The following is a 20685-nucleotide window of genomic DNA, read 5'->3' on the forward strand; positions in this document are numbered from 1 at the left end:
CTGGCCGACGCTCTAACCACTTAGCAAACCCAGCGAGGGCACATGGACGTGTTTCCAATCAAAATGAAACGATGGAAATAAAAAACAAGTGTGCGGGCTTCGCAGCAGTCAGGATTCCTCCTCCCTCTCCTTACTCCCAAAGCTCTTTCCTCCTCCGTGCCAGCCTTGGTCTCAGTGGCCAGATTGCATCTGCCTCCCAGCCAGAGTGAGCGCCCAGGCTTTTATCTGCCTGGCCAGTTGCACGCAGGAGAGTTCCTGGTGTCTGTTGCATTAATGGATGACATAATAATAGCTAACACTTATTCTGTGTTTACTAAGTGCTCTAGGTGCCGGGCTGGGCACTCAATCAAGATGATCTCATTAGTTCCTTTTATAACAATCTGTTAGCGAGGGATCTCTAGCCTCCTTTTACAGATGAGAGACCGAGGCTCAGAGAAGCCCAGTCATCTGCCTGAGATCACACAGTAGCAAGGGAAGAGAATGGTCTCAGGACGGCTGGACGTCAAGGCTGAGATGGGTAAAGGATTCCTGGAGAAGGGGGCTGTTGCTTCGCTCATCGCTGCCCCTGTACCTACTACACATAGCATACAGTTCACCCATTTAAAGTGTGCAATTCCTTGCCCTAGCCGGTTTGGCTCAGTGGATAGAGCGCCGGCCTGTGGACTGAAGGGTCCCAGGTTTGATTCTGGTCAAGGGCCCAGGCCTAGGTTGCAAGCTCAATCCCTAGTAGGGAGTGGGCAGGAGGCAGCTGATCAATGATTCTCTCTCATCATTGATGTTTCTCTCTCCCTTCCTCTCTGAAAGCAATAAAAACGTGTGTGTGTGTGTGTGTGTGTGTGTGTGTGTGTGTGTTTTAAAGTGTGGTTTTAGTGTATTTACAGATACCTACAACCATCACCACAGTCAACCTTCGAGCATTTGCCTCAAAGAGAACTCAGTACCCCTAGCTATCACCCTCTCACCTCGCCACCCCCCTGTCCCGGCGCCCGCAGCACCCCCTGCTGGAGCCCACAGCCCAGCCTACCTTGGCAGCGGCGGCAGGTCCTTCCAGCAGGGGCGGGCCCACTGCTGTCCACGGCCCCCGCTCAGCCCTCCCAGCCAGCAGCTGTGCCTGTGTCCACCCCGGGAAGGAGCCTGTGAGAGCCGCTGCCTGCTCACCACCCAACTGGCTTTATCGCTCCTCACTGCGGCCAGGCCCCCTCTGCAGACCCGTGACCAGGGCTGTGACCTCTCCCAGCTGCAGGGCGTTAGGACCTGGAAGGTCCCTTTGGGACACCCCCCCCCCCCCCCCCGGGCTGGGTGGCAGCGGGGTCGCCCTGGCTGTGGGTGGGTGGGGGTGGGCACAGAGCCCGGGAGGGCGGCTCAGACCTCCCAGCCGGCCCGGTACCACTCGAGTGGGCGCCCCGCGCTCCTTCCCCAAGTCCGGGCCCCGCCCCCCGCGGGAGGGACCGGACGGCGCAGCGGGCGGGGCGGGGCGGGGCGGGGAGGGCGGCGGGGCCGGCGGGCCGGGCGGGGCGGGGGCGCGGGCGGCCGGGCGGGGCGGGGCGGCCGGGCGGGGCGGGGCGGCGGGGCCGGCGGCCGGGCGGGGCCGGCGGGCCGGGCGGGGCGGGGCGGGGCGGGCGGCCGGGCGGGGCGGCGGGCGCAGGAATGCACGCCCCCCGCCGCGGCCCCGCCCCGAGCATCCCGCTCCGCTCGGGCTGCACCTCGGCCGGAGGGCGGGCGCCATGGCTGCCTCGAGGCCACCGCAGGTCGCGGAGCTGCTGGCCCGGGCCCGGGCGGCCTTCCGGGAGGAGTTCGGGGCCGAGCCCGAGCTGGCGGTGTCGGCGCCAGGCCGCGTCAACCTCATCGGGGAGCACACGGACTACAACCAGGGCCTGGTGCTGCCCATGGTGAGGGCTGCGAGGGGCCCCGAGCCTCCCCGGGGGCGCCGGCCGCCCCGTCGGGAAGGCGGGCCCGAGGGGCGCGGGGAGGCGCCCGGTCCCCCGCGTGAACTGTGGGTCGGGCCGCGCCGAACTTCAACTCCGGCGAGTTGGGGGGCCGAGCACGTGGGAGGGACCCTGGGACGGGACATTTCTCACGTAGGAAGGGAGGAAGGGCGATCCGAGAGGAAGGAGGCTGGGAGGGGGTGTGCCCACGCCTCCTCGCTCCAGCTCGCCCTCTGTGGACGGCTGATCCTTACCAGCAACCTGGGAGCCACCTCAAAATGTGCCCCCCCCAACCCGTGTGTGTTGCAAGTGGAAGGAGATGCTTCAGACTCTGGCTTCCATGAGGCCCTGCAGACCCTGCGGGAACTAGCCCTGAGGCTCCGCCTGGTCCACTTCCTAGTACTGAGCGGGAGCCAGGCCCAGAGAGGACTAGCGGTCTGCTCAAGGTCACACAGCTGGTGCTTGGTGGGGCTCCCACTGGGCTCAGGAGCCCTCCCAGCTCTCAGCCAGGGGTTCTCTTCACCCCACCCCGCAGCTTGGCAAGTGAGTGGCTGTAGCACACCTGAGGTTACCCCCAAATGGGAAGGCACCGGATGGAGCTCCTGATTCTGTTTTCCTTTTGAGCTGGAGCTCCGCTGTGCCCACAGCTGGGCGCCCACGTGGAGGGCAGAGTCCAGGTGTGCTCTCTGCACTGGTCCCGCCCCTGCAAATCCAGGGGGCAGGGCCTGAGCCCCCAAGGCCAGCTCAGCCCTCAGGCTCTTCCGGGAGACACTGCCATTCTTTTCCTGTTGAGCCTGGAGGTCACGCTCCTGTCTGTCCCACATTCCTCGGGACTTTAGTATGAGAGGGGCCTCATCCCTCCCTCAGCTGCCTCATACCCTTTGTCCCTCCCGCCAGGCTCTGGAGCTGGTGACCGTGATGGTGGGCAGCCCCCGGGCAGACGGCCTCGTCTCCCTCCTCACCGCCTCTGAGGACGCCGACGAGCCCAGGCTGCTGCAGTTCCCCTTGCCCACAGCCCAGCGGTCCCTGGAGCCTGGGACCCCCCGATGGGCCAACTATGTCAAGGGAGTGATTCAGCACTACCCAGGTATGGGACCCGGGCCTGGGTCAAGTTCAGGAGCCAAGAGCACCGCCTCTCGGCCATAAAACCCGTTAGCTCACCCAGTCCACTGTGGGGTAGGCTTGCAGGGTAGAGCATCCCATTGTACAGATGGAGAAACTGACACCCTGAGAGGGTCCAGACCTTGCCCTGGGCTGCCCATTACATGATTGGAGGAGTCAGGATGCAAACCCTAACCTGTGGCCTCCGGAGCCCTAAACCAGGAGAACTGGGAAGCCTGTGTCCCAGGAACCTCAGGGTAGGATGGAGGGCCGTGGGCCCCTTGGCCCAGCAGGTGGGTGGCCTTTGACAATTGAGACCCATTCGTGGAAGCAGGCACCAGGCAGTTGCCTCACGTCATACGGAAATACAGTACATGCCTCCCTGTGCCCGTCCTCCCAGGCGGCGCAGCTGAGCCTCACCCATTGCTTCCCCTGCAGCCGCCCCGCTCCCCGGCTTCAGCGCAGTGGTGGTCAGCTCCGTGCCCCTGGGGGGTGGGCTGTCCAGCTCGGCAGCCCTGGAAGTGGCCACGTACACCTTCCTGCAGCAGCTCTGCCCAGGTACCTCCAGAGCCCAGCTCCCACCCAGCCTGCCTCCCCCGAGCGAGGTCTCCTGTGGTCGGCTTCTTCTCTTGCTGAGGCTCTCAGAGGGGGCGGGGACCCCACCTGCCCCCGGTGCCCCCTCTTGGGCCCCAGCCTCCCATCTCACCCTGTGCCACAGACTCGGGGACAGTAGCCGCCCGGGCCCAGGTGTGTCAGCGGGCCGAACACAGCTTCGCAGGGGTGCCCTGTGGCATTATGGACCAACTCATCGCCCTGCTGGCGCAGAAGGGCCATGCGCTGCTCATCGACTGCAGGTTAGGGGCGCCCTTGTCTCCTCCACTTCTGGGCAGAGCGTGTCCGCTGCGGGGCATGGCAGGCAGACACTTGGCCTTGTCATCTCCCCACTCCAACTCCACCCCAGGTCCCTGGAGACAAGCCTGGTGCCACTGTCTGACCCCAAGCTGGCCGTGCTCATCACCAACTCCAACGTCCGCCACTCCCTGGGCTCCAGCGAGTACCCCCTGCGGCGCCGCCAGTGCGAAGAGGTGGCCCGGGCGTTGGGCAAGGAGAGCCTCCGGGAGGTGCAGATGGAGGAGCTGGAGGGTGAGAGCTGGCCGGGTGCCGTCCGTCCTGGAGATAGCGGGGGCCCCCGGCCGGGGCTGAGAGGGCCTCATCCCCAGGATCCCCGCCATGCTCTGCCCACTCCCCAAACACCATTAACTTAGGGCCCCCACCTCAGCAGGGCTGCTGGGAATCTTAGTACTGTTGTTCCCAACATGAGGATTGCAGACAAGCACAGAGAATAAGCGGTAAGGCCACCACCGGAGATCGCCCCCGTCAGCTCTGAGCGTATTTCCTCCCAGTGCTTCTGTGCATCTCTGTCTCCCTCGTGGAACCCCCCTTTGGAGAACGTTTTTCAAAGTTAAATATTGTCACCCTCTCCCTTTAAAAAAATGTAACATTATTCTATGCCATGAAAGGCCCATCAACATGGCTTTTTTAAAGCTAATATTCCGGCATCCAGGTACATGGTAATTTACTTTAAAAAATATATATTTTTATTGATTTCAGAGAGGAAGGGAGAGGGAGAGGTAGATAGAAACATCAATGATGAGAGAGAATCATTGATCGGCTGCCTCCTGCATGCCCCCTACTGGGGATCGAGCCTGCAAACTGGCATGTGCCCTTGGCTGGAATCAAACCTGGGACCCTTCAGTCCTCAGGCCGACGCTCTATCCACTGAGCCACACCAGCCAGGGCTTTAACCACTTTATGATAATTCCACCTCACACCGTGATGAACGTGTCAGCCATGTCTCTCTCTGCATTCTCATTCTCCGGGTTGGAGTCCTCGGAGTAGGCTCAGGGAGTGAGGTGTTTAGGGCTCTGATACACTTGGCCAGGAAGGTAGTCGATTTAGGTAGCAGGTGCCCTGGCCCTCGGGGCTGCGGCTGGCCCTCTCCCCTCAGTGTGTGTGTGTGTGGGGGGGGGAGTCTGCTGGGTCCTGGTGTCCCCTGGGCCCTTGCCTGTGCCTCTCCCATCCCCACCTCTGGAGCCCCAGCCCTCGGAGGCTCCCTGTGGTGCCTCCTGCTCTCCCGCGGCCCCCGGGAGGCACTGCGTCCCACTCACCTCGGAAGCCCCGGGTCTGGGACTTGAACTGCTGGGCATGAGCACCCATGTGTGCCAGGCGCCCTGCCGGAGCTCTGCAGGTGTCAGCCCACCTGGGCCTGGGCGCCCGAATCAAGTGGGTTCCCCGCTGTAAGTTGAGGGGAGGCGCTGGGAGCTCAGTGACCAGCCCAAGGTTCTACCTGGCCTTGCCAGAGCCAGGCCTCCCACCGGAGGCTCCCCCACCACCCGGAGCCATGGTGCCCTGTCCCCACGTCCGCAGGGGCCCTCGCCAGTGGGTGGTGGGTCTGCTGACCCCTTTCCTCTCCAGCGGGCAGAGAGCTGGTGAGCAAGGAGGGCTTCCGGCGGGCGCGGCACGTCGTGGGGGAGATCAGGCGCACGGCCCAGGCAGCGGCTGCCCTCCGCCGGGGCGACTACAGAGCCTTCGGCCGCCTCATGGTGGAGAGCCACCACTCCCTCAGGTGAGGCCCCGGGCACCGGGCACCGGGCACCGGCTGTCCCCCGGGCCGCGTGGGGCTGGTCCCAGGCCCGCCCTGCATCTGCTCTGCAGGGATGACTACGAGGTGAGCTGCCCGGAGCTGGACCAGCTGGTGCAGGCCGCGCTGGCGGCGCCCGGGGTTTATGGCAGCCGCATGACGGGCGGCGGCTTTGGGGGCTGCACGGTGACTTTGCTCGAGGCTTCCGCTGCTCCCCAAGCCATGCAGCACATACAGGTGGGTGGACGCTGGGGCCGGGGCGAGGGGCGGAGCAGGTTCCCAGGGTCCCCGAGCTCAGGCCTCTGCCTCTCCCACAGGCGCAGTACAGCGGTACCGCCACCTTCTACCTCTCCCAGGCCGCCGACGGTGCCCGGGCGCTGCCCTGGTGAGCTCCACGCGGGCATGGGCCTGCCAGGCGGCAAGCCAGGAAGCTCCGTGCCGCCGGCGCCTGCCCTCCGCACCTGGGTGCTCAATAAACATGTGCCTCAGACCTCAGTACCTCTAGAGGGGGTGTGTGCTTGGCCAGCAGAGAAGGGGGTGTCGGACCCGCTCTCCGGCTCTGGGCAGGTCCCGGAGGACTGGGCAGGGCGGAGCCAAACGGTAGCAAACTCTTTTATTAAGTGCAGGACAAAGCTGGGTCCATGTCATGCTGGTCCCGGCGCTTTGGTTACAAATGCGCTTGGCGGGGGATGGGGGTGGGGCAGACAGAGGGCCTTCTGGGACCTCTGCCCTCTTCCTGCCCCCCAGAGGGCACCCACCCCCAGAAGCACTGGTCCTGTGATCAGCATGCGGGTGGGTGGGGCCACCAGGGGTCCAAGGATGGTGTAGCTGAGGCAGCTCCGGGGCGGGGGGGGGGGGGCAGAGGGGGCCCAGGTTCGAGGACGCCTGGTCGCGGTGGGGAGCTCAGGTCTGGAAGAACTGCTGGTCCACCTGGCTGCTGAGGGTCCCGCTGGTGGTCAGCGTCTGGCTCACAAACTCCTGGGTCACATGCCGGGTGAGGGAGCCGCCTGCCTCCAGGCCCCGGGGCCCCAGGGCCAGGCCGTCTGCAGGGGAAGAGGTGTTGAGAGACCTGGCTAGGTCCCTGCCCTCTTCGTCTGTGTGCTCTGTCTCCCCCAGGAGAGCCTGCCCCCGCCCCCCCCCCCCCCCCCCCGGCCACTCACCCAGCAGGAAGGGCTCGCCGGTGCTGGTGTGGGTGGTGGTGATGCTGCTGTACTCGCCTGGCAGTGGGTGCTGGTAGAGCGCCGAGAGGCCCCCCAGCTGTGGGAAGGGGCCTGGAGTGGACAGATGAGCCCCTCAGGGGATGGTGCCAGAGGGGTGGTCAGAGAAAGGATGGGGTGCGAAGGGGCAAGGTGCCCTACCTCCATCCTGGGACTCAATGGTGATGATGCCCTCACGCTCCGGCCCAAAGCCCTGGGTGGTCCTGGCCTGCACCTTGAACTTGTAGGGCACGTTCTCCCGGAGGCCCGGCACCGTCAGCCTGCTCTCGGCGCTGTCGCCGTCCACCTGGAATGTAATGGCTGGCTCTGGGCCGGGGAGAAGCCTTGAGCCCCTGTGGCTCCCTCTCCACCACCCCCCTCCACCCTGACCCTGGGGCGGGCAGCACCTCCTCCGTGGGCCATCTCGCACGTGACCATGTAGCCCAGGATGTCTCCGTCAGGCCTGCGCGGCCGCTCCCAGCTCAGCTGCAGCGAGTCTGGGCTCAGGGCCGTGAACACCAGTGGGCCCGGGGCGCTGGGCGTGCTCAGGGTGAAGGCGGAGCCTGGGGCAGCAGAGGGAGAGGGCGATGTGTGGGTCTAGCACACCTGGAGAAGCAGGTGGGTGGGTGGGGGCAGCCAGGGGGGTGGGGGGAGCGGCTCACCTGGCAGGGGTAACAGCGGGCTCTGAGGGTGCACCTGTGACTCGATGGTGATGACACCCTCGCGCTCCGGGCCCCAGCCTTCCTGGCTCTGGGCCCGCACGCGGAACACGTAGGAGTGGTTGGGCAGAAGGTCTTCCACCACCACGGAAGTCTGCCCGGGGTTGGGGATGTTGAGCCGATGCAGCTCACCTGGAGTGAGTGGGGTGGGAGCAGCTTTATTCCTGCTCCTGGCCTGGTCCTCCCCGCCCCCCCCCCCCCCCTCCGGGGCTGCTGCTAAGACCTGGTCAGCACCCACCAGGAGTTGCTGGTTTGGGGCCAGTCTGCTGTGGTCTGTGGGTCAGGTTGCCCGCTACACAAGGGAAGAGGGGGCCTGAAACCCCGTGTTCTGTGTATGGCCCAGGTCATGCTGCTGAGAGTATGTCGGCCCAGAAAGTGCCGGTTCCCACAAAGGCATCGAGGCCAGCAGAGGGCCTGGGTCCTGAGGCCAACGAGGCCTCATTGGGCAGCATCTTGCCGAGGGAGTAGCCTGGGGAGCCCCCGGGAAGTGGGTGAGGGCTCAGAAGTGAGACCCTCTCAGGCTGGGCGGTGGGGCTTTAGTGTTCAAGGGACGTGGGCGGATTCCTGCCACAGCCGTGTGCCCTGGTGTCACATGTGGCCAGGCCACAGCCCGCCTGCAGCCGGGCCTCACCGCCGTTCAGCAGCTGGTACTCCACGCTGTAGCCCTGCAGCGCCCGCTCGCACTGTGGCTCTTGCCAGCTCACTTTCAGAGACGTGGGCCCCAGGGCTGAGAACACCAGGCGGGTGGGGGTGTTGGGCAAGCCTGCAGCCAAGCGGGAACCTGGAGACGGGAGGCCACAGTCAGTCTGGCTCGGGGTCCCCGGACAGGAGTCCTAGGTCAGCTCCTGACCTCCCTCAGCTGTCGCGCCTACACTGACTGCTGGCCAGGTGGCTCACTCACCGGCAACAGCCTGTCCAGGCCCGCTAGCACCTCCCGCCTGTCCTCAGGGTGGGTGTGGGCCCTGCCTGTGCCAAGCGCCGTGAGCCCCCCACCCCTCGGCTGGCCTGGCCCCTCCTGCCCCAGCCCGGCACCCCTGGAAGGCGAGGCTGTTAGGCATCAGCGCTGATGTGGATGGAATGGAGGGGTGCAGGGTCATGGGCAGTGACTGCAATGGCCGTGGATGATAGATGGAGCAGGACAGCTGTGGAGACACGGTGGCCACGCTCTACTACCTGGGCCCCAAGGGGGCGCTGCTGGCTGCCCAGCCAGGATTATAGAGTCTCGTGAGTCCCTGGAAGGGGGGAACCCCTTCATCTGAGCCCGACTCCAGGACCCCAAGGTCCAAGACAGTGGAAGCCTGCTCCTCCCGTCTTCCCAGATGGGAGGGAGGCCTAGGGTGGGACAAAACAGGAGTGAGGGGCAGGAAGTACGTGTGTGTTGGAGGATGGGCAGGGGGGACAGCAGGCCGAGGCAGCCCAAGCCTCCAGGAGCCGGAAGAAACGAGGGGTCAGCCTGGCCAGCATGGTTCAGTGGCTGAGCATCAACCTATGAACCAGGACGTCACAGGTTCGATTCCCAATCAGGGCACATACCCGGGTTGCAGGCTTGATTCCCACTGTGGGGCGTGCAGGAGGCAGCCGATCAATGACTCTCTCATCATTGATGTTTCTATCTCTCCCTCTCCTTTTCTAAAATCAATTTAATTTTAGAAAATATATTTTAAAAAAGAAAGAAAGGAGGGCAGCAGGAGAGGCGGGTTGGCGGTGCACTCACTTTGCGAGGAGAGGGAGGTGAGGGTGGAGTAGTCCCTGGGCAGCGTGCCCGAGTGCTCGGTGCGCGTCAGCGAGTGGTAGTCCCTGGTGAGGGTGGAGGAGGTGCTCAGCACTCGGTGGGGCAGGTGTGGGCTCAGGTGGGTGCCGTAGGAGGCGTTGGTCGTGGCCATCCTGTGCAGGGAGTTGGCGCTGCCCGGGAAGGCAAAGTCCATCCGTCCATTTACCAGGTGCTCTGCAGGGGAGAACAGGGTCACCGGGACAGGCCAGCACCAGGCAGCCCTGGGAATTCCGGGATTGCCTGGCCACTAGAGGCCCCCCTTGGCCCACGAGGGAGGGGTCCACGGGGCCACACAGGCTCCTGCAACTCGTGGTCTCCGGCCAGGCGCCAGGCCACTGTGGACAGGCCGAGCCCCGCTGAGCCAGCTGGAGGCGCTGTCCCTGCAGCCAGCCCTGCCCTAGGGGCCCTTTGGCTCTGGGGGGGCGGGGAGGAAGGCCTGCCTCCAGCCCTCGCTCAGCCCCTGGCAGGGGAGGGGCCTCAGTGGGCAGCCTGGCCGCAGCCAGCTCAGGCTGGGCCCCAAGAAGCCAAGAGAGTGAGCCTAGGTGGGTGTGGGGTCGGGCTGCGCCGGTCACCTCCGGGGGCCCCGGGCGCGGCGCCGTGGGCCCAGCTGCCGCCCTCCCCCACTGCTCCCCCAGCGCCGTCGTCCGGGGGCCCGCGGGGCAGCTCGGTGGCGTCGGAGGACCGCCCGCTGCTGGCGGACAGGCGCGGGATGACCTCCGGGGGCAGCCGCCACGTGACGCGCCGCAGGTCCAGCTCCTCCCCCAGCAGGGCCTCGAACTTCCAGCCGCCGCCTTGGGAACAACGAAGGGCGCGTTGGCACCGCCGGCGGCGCGGGAGGGTGCGGGCGGCGGAGCGGTCCTCCGGCTCTTTGGGATCCAGGTGGGGGTGGGAGGGGGTGCACGGCAGGGACAGGGAGCCAGGCGACAGGGAAGGCCCTTCTCCCGCGGATGAGCCAGTGCAGCCTGGGGGCAGCGGGTAAGGAAAGGCCTGGGAGACCAGGGGTGGCCCTGGCTTTGTCACCAGCTGTGAGGGCTCCCTGCTCTGAGCCTCAGTTTCCCTTCTGTATAATGGAGAGAGCCATCTCTTCCTTGCCAGCCTCCCAGGGACAGTTCCCGAAGCCGGAATGTTCAGGGTGTGTGTGTGAGGGGGGGTCAGTAGCAGTTGAACTGGGGCTCCTCTTGCCCCCAGACTCTGAGCCCTCTCAAGACGCCCAGGCTGAGGTTCCTTAAGCCCAAGCTCTGCCTGGTGAGGGCAGGAATGTGGTCCCTGGGGCCTGAGGCATAGACAGGGATGAAAGAAAATACAGTCCTGGAGGATTTGCACTCATGGCATTGTGTGATGGGCATCCCATTGTACCCATTGTACAGATCAGAAAACTGAGGCACAGAGCCCGTAGTGATTTATCTGAATTCCTGCAGTGGAGCCAGAAGCTCAAACTGTGTAGCTGGGACTCCAGCTGAGGGCGCTTTGCCCGCAGTGTGTAGGAATCGAGGAGGGACCAGGAGCGGGGCAAGTGGCTGCTCCGGGCCATGCCTCCTCCCTCACAGCCCTGTCCCTGGGAGGCCGCCGGGGGTCCTGACTCCATGGCACAGCTGGCGAGCCTTTCAGCTGCAAAGCTGTGTTTCCGCGTGGTCCCGTGGGCATGAGTGGAGCACGTTTGCACGGGTCTGTGAGCATCTGCCCCCAGCAGGTGTCTCCCTGTCCTCACGCACAGATGTGCACGTGTTTGCACGCGTGCCGTGTGCTCTTTGTCCCTGTCCAACTATTGACCTGAGAGTTTGACCTTCATGCCCAGAGGTCACTGGCCCCTTTGTTCTCTCTGGACACTAGTGACACCCCACCCTCTCTCCAGGACCCCCACCTTCCTCTCGGGGATCCTGCTCACCTGTGTCGTCGGAGACACTGGGCCGCTGGCTGCCGGATGGGGAGCGGAGGACCTCGTCGCTGTACATGAGGTAGCTGTCATAGTCCTCCCCGCCCTGCGCGTCCACGATGGGGATGTCGGGGATGATGGGGACTGCAGGGGAGGGAGGGTGAGCCAGAGCCCAGTCTCGGCCTCCGGTGCACCCTGTCTGCCCCGTGCCTCCCCGTGCCCCACTCACTGGACATGGGCCGCTTGGGCTGGGTGGCCAGGTTGATGATGGCCTCCCGCTCGGGCCCCCAGCCTGCCCCGTTGCGCGCCTTCACCGTGTAGCGGTAGGGCTGGGACTCCCGCAGGTTCTCAATGAGCAGCATCCGCTTCTTGGGGGTGTCCACCAGCACCTTCTTCATGGGCCCGATGGGTCCTGGCGGGAGAGTGCTTCAGAGGGGTCGCCTAGGTCCCGCCTGGCCCCCGCCTGCCTCTGACATAGCAGGACAGGAACGGCACCCGGGCGCTCCGGGACAGGCAGGGAGCGAGCAGTACCGAACCCCGGCGGTGCCAACCCCTGAGAACCTGGGCGTGACTGGTTTAGACACGTGTCGCCAGCTCTCCAAAGGGCTCATCACTAAGTTAAGTGGCAGCATCAGGTCTAGACTCAGGGTGGCCCCAGTGTTACCTCTGCTAATTGGTAACGGACCCTGGGAGGCCAGTACACATCTCAGTTTCCAACGCGGCCCGAAGGAGGCTGTGGAAAATGACTCCGCATTCCCTTGGTGTCCCCCCGCCAGGACCAGCTCGAAGGACTATGAAGAAGACCTGTCCGCCTGTGGGGGTCCCTAACGCCAGGGCCCAGCCCCTCGCATCCTCTCAGCTGGCGGGAGCAGGGGAGAGGGCACCACGTGCTGATGCCCTCGGGCTGGGCCCCACATTCAAGTTCAAGCCGTGCACTGAACCCCCCCAGCCGTGAGCTTCTGGCGGGGTGCCTGTCACCCCTGGGATTGAAGGCAGGGTCAGAGGCGACTTCCTGACATGAACTAAGTGCTGTGAACTCCGAATGAGCCAAGGATGTGACGCAGATGCTGAGGAGGTGGTGCTTGGTGTGCCTGGCTGGCAAAGAGCCACGAGCCGATGCCCAGCAACATCAACCCCGCCGTCCTCTGCCCAGCGGGCCACCAGGCGGCTGAGCCTGACCCATCCGGGGGCCACCGGTCAGAGGGGTGGTGAGCTCTCCCTCCTGGGGCTGACCACGCAGAGGCGAGGGTGCGAGGAGGAGGTCCCTGTACCAGGTGAGGGTTTGGACCAACTTCCTCAAATACTCTCTCTCTTGAAGATTGGCAGGGATCGCCCACACTTTCCTCCCTTCCCCGACTGGTTCTGCCGGGCCCTCCGGCCTGGGGCTGCCAGAAAATGTGGCATGGAATGTACTAAAACACGTGTTTATCTGAAATTCAAGGTGTCCTCTGTTCTTATTTGCTAAACCTGGCAACTCGACTCTGCCCCCAAGAGAACGGTGTGAGAACTAGCCGTCTGGTTACCTGTACGGGAAGGCACCCCCTGTCTGTGAGCCCATGGCACGTGTGTAACCTCAGGCCTTCCACCCCCTCCAGCCCTGGAAGCTTCTGGGCCTGACCTTTGAATGCAACCAGCCTCAACCAGACCAGAAACCTAATGATGCCTCAGGCGCCCAGATGTAGGGGCTCATCCGCTGAGCGGGACAGTGTGGCCTCCCTCCCACTCTGGCCCCTCCCCTTCCATGGCTGCCACCCCCGGGGCGGAAGGAGGGGGCTTACGGTTGTCCTCATTGACCAGGCCGTAGCAGACCTCATAGGCTGTGATCTCGCCGTTGGTCTCGGCGGGCTCAGCCCAGCTCAGCTGGGTCACGGTGGAGGAGACGACGTTGAAAGCCAGACGCCCTGGCTCACTGGGTACTGGGTGGGGGGTGGGCAGGAAGAGAGCGGTCAGTGGCAGAAGAGGGTGGAGATCTGGGAGGTAGGGCGCAGGGCTGGGCATACTGGGCGGCTGGGCGTGGCGAGGCCTCACCTTCCTGGTGGGTGCGGCAGGACACCAGGGAGCTGTAGGGGCCCTCGCCCTGCGTGCCGAAGGCGCACACCTTCATCTCATAGTCGCAGTACGGGTACAGGTTGGTGAGCTCCACCGAGGGCACCTTGCTCTCAAGCACGTGGGCTTCGGACTCGGAGTCCCCCTGGATCCAGTACCTCACCTGCTCCCGGGGGAGGGGCTGGTCAGTGGGGAAGCGCGAGCGCCAAGCAGCTTGGATTCCATTGACCTGCCCTACTGTCCCCTTTGCACAGTGAGACCCCAAGGCTCCGAGGGGCGGAGTGACCTGCGGGTTCACACAGCAGGGCTGGGGGGGTGGCGGGGGGCGGCTCTCGGGGGCGGAGGGGCCACGTTCCAGGAAGGAGGGAAAATGTCTGAAAGCTCCCTGGGCACATGCCCTCGCTCACCCTCATGGCCCTCTGGCCCTGGGAAGCCACCTCCCCAGTGGTTGCCAGCCTCACCATCCACCTCCCTCAACGCCCCTCTGCCTTACCCTGTACCCTGTTGGTTTGCCAGGAGGGGGGAGCCAGTTGAAGTGGATCTTCCGAGACCCGGCGGCTTTGGCATTGGGGTTCTGTGGGGCGCCCAGGACACTGTGGGAGACTGGGAATGCAGTCTGGGTCTGGTTCTGGAAGGTCAGGTCCAGTTCATCTGTAGTGGGTGAAGCCAGGGGGGGGCAGCCAGTTCAGACATCCCCTCACACAGCAGAATCTCACTCCCACCACCAGGGGGCGCAGGGGGCCCAGTGAAACACCCAGCTGTGATGGAGACACCTGCCCTGCAGTCTCTCTCCACGGGTGCCCCACGGGTGCCGCCGGGGGCATCCTGCCAAGCCTGGTGGAGGACCCAGGAGGGTCTTTGGAGAAACGAGGAGGAGGAGGGAGATTGTCTGGCAGCAAAGGGAATGTTCCCCATGAGGACATTTGCTCCTCCTCCTAAGAACCCCCCCTTCTCTCCCATTTTTTTCCACAAGCGCCTCTGGGGGGCGTGCACATCCAGGAGGCTAAGGACCCATCAGAAGTAACCCTTTCACCCCTAAAGTGGAAGTCAAAGGGCCTAATCCTGGGGTTCACGGTGAGCATAGGGGTGCCAGATAAAATGCAGGATGCCTAGGTACGTTAGAATTTCAAATAAGCAGCCAATGCTTTTCTCGGGGTAAGAAGATCCTAAACATTGCGTGGGGCGGACTTAAGCTGCAAATGCGCTGGTCGGCGCTGAAATGGAAACGGGGCGGCCGCACTGTGTGCTTGTTCGCTAAGACGGGCAGCCTTCGCGGAGAGAGCCCCCGCCTTCCCCCACCGCCTGCGTCAACGGACCCCAGGCTCTGCCCACCTCGGTCCCCGATGATGACGGTGGCCGAGTGGGGCTGGCCCAGGCGTGCCCCGAACTTGGGGTTGCTGAGTTGGACGTTGAAGCGGCGGGCCTGGCGGGTCTGCAGGAGCGAATCCACCTCCTGCAGCTCCAGGAGTTTCACCTGCAGCTCCTTCCAGGTCTCGCCGGGCTGGAACAGCAGCTCGCCCTCCGCGGGGACGTAGTCCTGGGAGCGGGAAGGGGTCAGACCGGCCGCACGCCCCACCCCGACCTCAGGGACACGGCAGCGCATCCCACACAGGCGGTCCCACACGGGCTCAGTTCCTATGGCACCTCCTGGGCGTCACTTGACAAGGATTAGCTCAGTTCCTCCTCACAGCAGTGTGCGGTAGAGGTAGCATTGTCCCCATTTTACAGATGAGGAACTGAGGCCCACAGAGGGGCAGACACTTGCCCACGTTCACACAGGTAGCTGTGGGGGAGCCAGGATTTGAACCAAGGCATAGAGACCCCCACAGGCAGGCGCTCATCCGGAGGGGCTGGGATTTCAGATCCCCCACAATGTGGCTCTGCAGTCTAGGACCCTGCCACCCCCAGGCCCTGCCTGCCGGGTGGGGTGCTTCTATCAGCTCCCGCTTTCCACTCGCAGCGCCCCAGAGCTTTCCTGAGTGTCCCACGTGTGTGCAGTGAGTGAATCAACTGGAACGGGTGTGGGGCGGCAATCCCCACATCCGACCACTAGGTGGCGCTCCAAAACTAACATTTCAATTCCGGGCACAGCTGGTCAGGCCCACTGTGCCTACCAGGCACATTCTACAGGTGCTACAGAACCCAGAGAGTGAGACAGCGAGTGGAAGAAAGGCAGGAGTCGCCTGCAAGTCCATTGAAGTGGGCTGGCGGGGGCGGGGGCGGGGTGGGGGGGGCAGTCTAAAATGTCAAAGTCATGAAACACAAAGCTGGGAAATTGCTCTGGATTAAAGGAGCCTCAAGACACAGGGCCTCAGGCGGCGATGCCAGCTCTCTGCTTCCTGGAGTGGGAAAGGCAATCAAGGACACACGGGACCCCGAGCACAGGGACCTCTGAACGCGGACTAATACGGACTAATGATCAGGTGCGAGTTTGATGGGAAGTTCCTTAAGTGTGGTAACTGTGTTGCAGTTTTGCAGAAGGAATGACCGTGTTCCTGGCAGGTGCCGCACGTATTTAGGGCCCACATGAAATCCACAGTTGTGGAGAGAGTTCAGCAAATGCACTGAGTGGCCAGATTGTTATGATCTCTGAACGCATAATAATCTGGCCACTCAGTATATATATATATATATTAGAGTAGAGGACCGGTGCATGAATTTGTGCATGGGCGGGGTCCGGCCAGCCTGGCCAGGGGGAGAGGACATGGGCAGTTGGCCAGCCTGCCTGCTGGTCGAGGGGACAATTTGCACATTAGCCTTTTATTATATAGGATATACACTGAGTGGCCAGATTATTATGCGTTCAGAGATCATAATAATCTGGCCACTTAGTGTAGAACTAAGCCAGATTCTCTCTCCCTTCTCCCTACAGTCATACAGATGTGGAACTACAGATACGTCTGTATCCATATGCATGGATACCTAGATCTGTATAGAAAGAGAGAGAAAGCAGATATTAACAGCTGGTGGATCTATCAAAAGGGCACACATATGCTAATTTAATTAGTTTTTTCCATTTTTCAGGAGGTTTGATGTTTTTCAAAATAAAAAGTTGGGAAATAATAAAAATGGTTCTTAAAAATTGTTAAATACCAAACGCATTTTTATAAAAGCCTAACAGGACAGCCGGAATCTCTTGTGTATTATGGCCTATTCTGTGAAATTTCTGGCCATACAAATTCTCCTTTGGAATTTTTATTGGGAGCATCGAATCAATAATGAAAACTGTTCTGACCAATAAAAAGAAGACTCGGATGTGGCCGGGCTCCGGACCGCTGAGTGCATTCTCCCTGCCTTGGCCAAATGGCCCTGTGGGCCCAGTAAGACTAGATTTTAGTGTTTTTTGAGTTAATTTTTGATTGGAATATTTTTAGTTTTTAAATGCTGGCAATAAACTCCGAAACACAAACAAACAAGCCTGCAAGTCAAACCACGCACATTCACCTACAGGCGTCCAGGGACCCAGGCAGCCGCCATGTCCGCTCCTCCCCGCCCCCCGGGATGTGCCCTCAACCCCAGGGCGGAGCTTACCCGGTTGCCCTGCGCCGTGTTGTCCTGTGTGCGGTAGGACACCTGGGACTTGCCGTTGTCCAGGATGCGCCGGACGACGGGAATGCGGGCCACTTGCTCCCCGACGCTGATCAGGTACTCAGGGTGCTCAAAGGACACTATGCCGTTGGCTGCAAGGGGCCGGGCACAGTCAGAGGGTCCTAACCTCAGTCCCCTCTCCACTCCTCCCGCCCTGCCCCCGCCCAGCCCAGACTCCAGCAGGCTGCCTGTCACCCCACACCCCACCACTCTCTGGGGAGGACCGAGGAAGGGGATGGGACATTTTTCCAGAAAAAGTTGAAGGGGCTGGGACAGTGTCCAGCACACATCCTGGAGGGGCCAGGGCAGAGGAAGGAGGCCAGGTGGGGGCACAACCGAGGTGAGGCCCTGAGTGCAAGGAGCAGGGAGGGAGGGCAGCTTGCGTGTCCGTGATGCGAAGCCCTGCCCACCCTCTAGACAGGCCTGGGCACAGGGGCCCCACTCCTTCCTGCTCTGATGGCCTGGCACCCCAGGGAGGTCCAGCCAACGGCCTGGTTCAAAGGCCAGAGGGGAGAGGGCAGGGGAGGGACGTGGATGGCTCCAGGCGGACCCAGCACCGGTGAGTGACTGTAACGGAAGCTCCGCGCAGAGCTGTGCAGCCGCACGCTCCGTGTAAAAGCCGACGCCCATTTTACAGACGGCGAAACCAGGGCTCGCAGAGGTTACGTGACCTGCCCAGGCCACACAGCCAGGCCCCACTTCCATTGGAATGCAAGGGGCCCCAGCTCCCCATTCTTATTTTATTTTTTATTGATTTCAGAGGGAAGGGAGTGGGGGAGAGAGAAACATCAATGATGAGGGAGAATCATTGATCAGCTGCCTCCTGCACGCCCCCTATTGGGGATCAAGCCCACAACCCGGGCATGTGCCCTTGACCGGAATCGAACTCGGGACCCTTCAGTCCGCAGGCCGACGCTCTATCCACTGAGCCAAACCGGCTAGGGCCCCAGACTCCCCTTTTGCCTCCTTGCTCCCCCCGCACTGACCGACCTTGCTCCTTGATGATGGTGATGTTCACCAGGCGGCGGCCGAGGGTGGCGGTGCCCATGGGCACATTGAGGGCCTCCACCAGCAGCTGCTTCTCATCGTCGTCCTCCGGCCGGATGAAGAGGGGCACCCGGACGTCCACCAGCTCCACGCCCTCCTGGAACTCCACCATGCCCCGGGCGTCTGCGTGGGGGTGGGGGCGGTCAGCTATGGGGCCACACGGGGTGGGAGGGGACACTGAGTGGCGGGGGGCTGCCCACTTACCCTGGTCCGCAGTGAGGGTGTAGTACCCGGGGGCCACCTTGAGCTCGTGGAAGGCCCGCTGGGCCACGTGCTTCTCCGTCAGCTTCAGCAGGGCCTGCTTGGCCGAGCGGGGCGCCATCAGCACCGTGTCCACAATGGTGTGGTCCTGCCTGGGGGCGGGGTCAGGCGGAAAGGGGTCAGGCTGGCCAGGAGGTGGCACTTGTCCCTGTCATCAAGGGGCGAGATGTGGGCAGCAAAACAGTGCAGGTTCTTCAGAACCAGGCCCATGCTGGCCCCACCCCTGCACCCTGCAGCCTCAGCCAAGCCCTGTGCCTCCCCGAGCCTCAGTGACCTCCTCTGTGAAATGGGGCTATTCTCGCCCCGGAGATGCAGGGCAGCAAAGATGCTAAGGGTGTAGGCGCTAAAGCCTGGGTTCAAATCCTGGCCCTATTTACTTCCTTTTTTTTTAAAAAAAAATCCTCATTCAAGGGTATTTTTTCCATTGATTTTTAGAGAGAGTGGAAGAGAGAGGGAAAGACAGAGAGAAATATCCATATGAGAGAAGCACATTGATTGGTTGCCTCCTGCACATGCCCTGACCAAGGCCCAGGCTAGGGAGGAGCCTGCAACCGAGGAATGTACCCTTGACTGGAATTGAACCTGGGACCTTTTGGTCCGAAGGCCGATGATCTATCCACTGAGCCAAACTGGCTAGGCCTGGCCCTATTTCTTAATAACCAGGTAACCTTGGGCAAGTTACTGAACCTCTTTCAGCCTCGGTTTGCAGGGGGCCACCCTGGTCCCGTGTGGACCCCTGGGTCTACCTGTTTGTACGGGGCTGGCTCATAGTAGGGCTCATGTCAGTATTTCTCAAATGAAGGTCCTACCCCATGACGGACATACAGCCTTCCCTACCTGCAGGATGGAAAGGGGGCGGGGGGTGGGGGAGGGGCAGGTGGGGCAGGTGGCTGGGGCTATCCCCCTGTGTCTTCAACTCACTTCTTCCCGGCGTTGGGCTGCTGCCTGTGGGGAGCAAGAGGGGACCGTGAGCCAGGTGGGCCCCGGGGCGGCTCCCGCACCCCACCCCGGGCACCCAGGACAGGACGCACCGGAACTTGGTCTGCTGGAGCTTGTGCGAGCCTGCGATCTGTCTGTACACCTCGTTCAGCTGCCAGGCAAGGGCGGGCATGAGGACCTGCCTGGGCCGGCCGGGCCTCCCTATGGGCACGCCCATGGCCTCATCCCCGCCAGGAACCGCTCAGAGGGAGCCGATCCCAGGACACGCCACACCAGGCGCGTGTCCACGGAGGCCCCTGTCCCACCGGGAGCATCCAGGTCCCCCGGGCGCTTGCCGGGGCTCTCCCGCCCCCCGGGTCTCGCCCGGCCCGGAGAGGCCGCTGCCCTTACGTTCTCCTCCACCTCCTGGCGCAGCTGGTCACATTCTCGCGTGCCCGGCTTCAGCAGGTTCTCGGTGCAGAGGCGGGCGAGGCGCAGGGACAGCCCGTAGGGCACTGGGGGGGGGGGGCAGGGAGGGGGCCGTTAGCTCCCTGCACGGCGGGCACCACAGAAGCCCCTGGCTGGCTGGCGGCCGGAGCCTGTAGCGCCATCACGAAGGGCAGAAGGTGGCCAGGCCCGTGCCCGCACCCAACACTCAGAGAAAGCGGGAGTGGCTGATCCCGGGCCCGGAGCAGCAGTGAGCGTGCCCCCGGCGCCAAGGGCCTGCCCAGAGCCGCGGCACCCGGCCCTGGCCCTCACCCAGCTCCGTGGGGTTGGTGCTGGCAGCGTGGGTGGCAAAGCCGGGCCGCTGCACGTTGTTGGTGACCTTCCAGCGGACCCTGTCGATGCCCTTGAAGTTGCCGCTGCGCAGCATGGGCGTGTCCAGGTGGTCCGAGGCCATGAGGCTCTCCCGCAGCATGTAGTGGTCCTCCTTGAAGCCCACGATGTGGCCTTCGGGCAGGGTCTCAGCATGAGGCCCTGCGCCAGGTCCTCCCCGCGCCGCCCTCAGGGGGAGCCCGGGGCCTGCCTCCCCTGTTCCGCGCTCGGCCCTCCTTCCCCGCCACCCCCGCTGGGCAAGGAGTGGTCAGAGCCCCGCGCACCACCCCTGCCGATGCCAGGCCCGTACCTCGGTTGCAGCAAGGGAGCAGTGCCAGGCAGGCCTAGGGGACAAGGGGTGGGGATGAGGGCTGGGATAGCTGCCCAGCCCAGTCAACCGCCCCGGCCACCGCCCCACCCACTGGCAGCAATGGTCCAGAGGGCCACAGTGCCTCCCCCAGACACCAGGACAGCCAGGCAGCTGCAGGGATCTAGGTGTGGGGCACAGAGGGCGGTACAGAGGGTGATGGGGCAGAGAGTTCCCAAAGTGTGTGCCAGGGGACCCTGGTCTTGCAAGATCCTCTGTAAAGTAAAGGTTCTATGATCAAACCCATTTGGGAGGCACTGAGCTCCTTCCCCTCTTATGGTTTCACTACGCATCAGCTGGACCAAAGGCTCTGAGAAGTCCTGCAGAGGTCACGAGAGTTCCAATGTGTTTGGTCACAGAACCCTTTCCCTGTAACTCACACTAACATCCCATAACCCTGGAGGTTCCCACAGCTC

At 63.2% G+C, this 20685-nt stretch overlaps 2 protein-coding genes across 3 annotated transcripts in view; one reads left to right on the forward strand and one right to left on the reverse strand.

The window, feature by feature from the left end:
- The first annotated feature begins 1690 nt into the window (after positions 1-1690).
- GALK1 (galactokinase 1) lies at positions 1691-6180 on the forward strand. The gene is made up of 8 exons (XM_079797420.1): positions 1691-1889; positions 2823-3012; positions 3465-3584; positions 3745-3880; positions 3988-4169; positions 5502-5652; positions 5742-5904; positions 5985-6180. Exons 1-8 carry the CDS (start codon positions 1725-1727, stop codon positions 6054-6056), a joined length of 1179 nt encoding a protein of 392 aa, XP_079653546.1. The 5' UTR covers positions 1691-1724; the 3' UTR covers positions 6057-6180.
- Positions 6181-6269: 89 nt separating this feature from the next.
- The window catches only part of ITGB4 (integrin subunit beta 4), a 28069-nt gene continuing 13653 nt past the window's right edge, over positions 6270-20685 (reverse strand). The window contains exons 19-40 of one of the 2 annotated variants that reach the window (XM_079797419.1): positions 20213-20246; positions 19846-20037; positions 19498-19601; positions 19200-19258; positions 19090-19113; positions 18112-18260; positions 17851-18030; positions 16804-16952; positions 14605-14809; positions 13766-13923; positions 13255-13435; positions 13005-13142; positions 11456-11638; positions 11239-11370; positions 9926-10144; positions 9297-9527; positions 8214-8363; positions 7526-7714; positions 7271-7426; positions 7026-7190; positions 6828-6938; positions 6270-6710 (exon numbers count right to left, since the gene is read on the reverse strand). In XM_079797419.1, the coding sequence (XP_079653545.1) occupies positions 6571-6710; positions 6828-6938; positions 7026-7190; positions 7271-7426; positions 7526-7714; positions 8214-8363; positions 9297-9527; positions 9926-10144; positions 11239-11370; positions 11456-11638; positions 13005-13142; positions 13255-13435; positions 13766-13923; positions 14605-14809; positions 16804-16952; positions 17851-18030; positions 18112-18260; positions 19090-19113; positions 19200-19258; positions 19498-19601; positions 19846-20037; positions 20213-20246 (3249 nt within the window). In that variant the 3' untranslated portion in view covers positions 6270-6570. The remainder of the gene's footprint in view (positions 6711-6827; positions 6939-7025; positions 7191-7270; positions 7427-7525; positions 7715-8213; positions 8364-9296; positions 9528-9925; positions 10145-11238; positions 11371-11455; positions 11639-13004; positions 13143-13254; positions 13436-13765; positions 13924-14604; positions 14810-16803; positions 16953-17850; positions 18031-18111; positions 18261-19089; positions 19114-19199; positions 19259-19497; positions 19602-19845; positions 20038-20212; positions 20247-20685) is intronic. The other variant, XM_079797418.1, reaches the window with a different exon arrangement.

This window comes from Cnephaeus nilssonii (assembly GCF_951640355.1).
Source record: "Cnephaeus nilssonii genome assembly, chromosome: 19".
NCBI lineage: Eukaryota > Metazoa > Chordata > Mammalia > Chiroptera > Vespertilionidae > Cnephaeus > Cnephaeus nilssonii.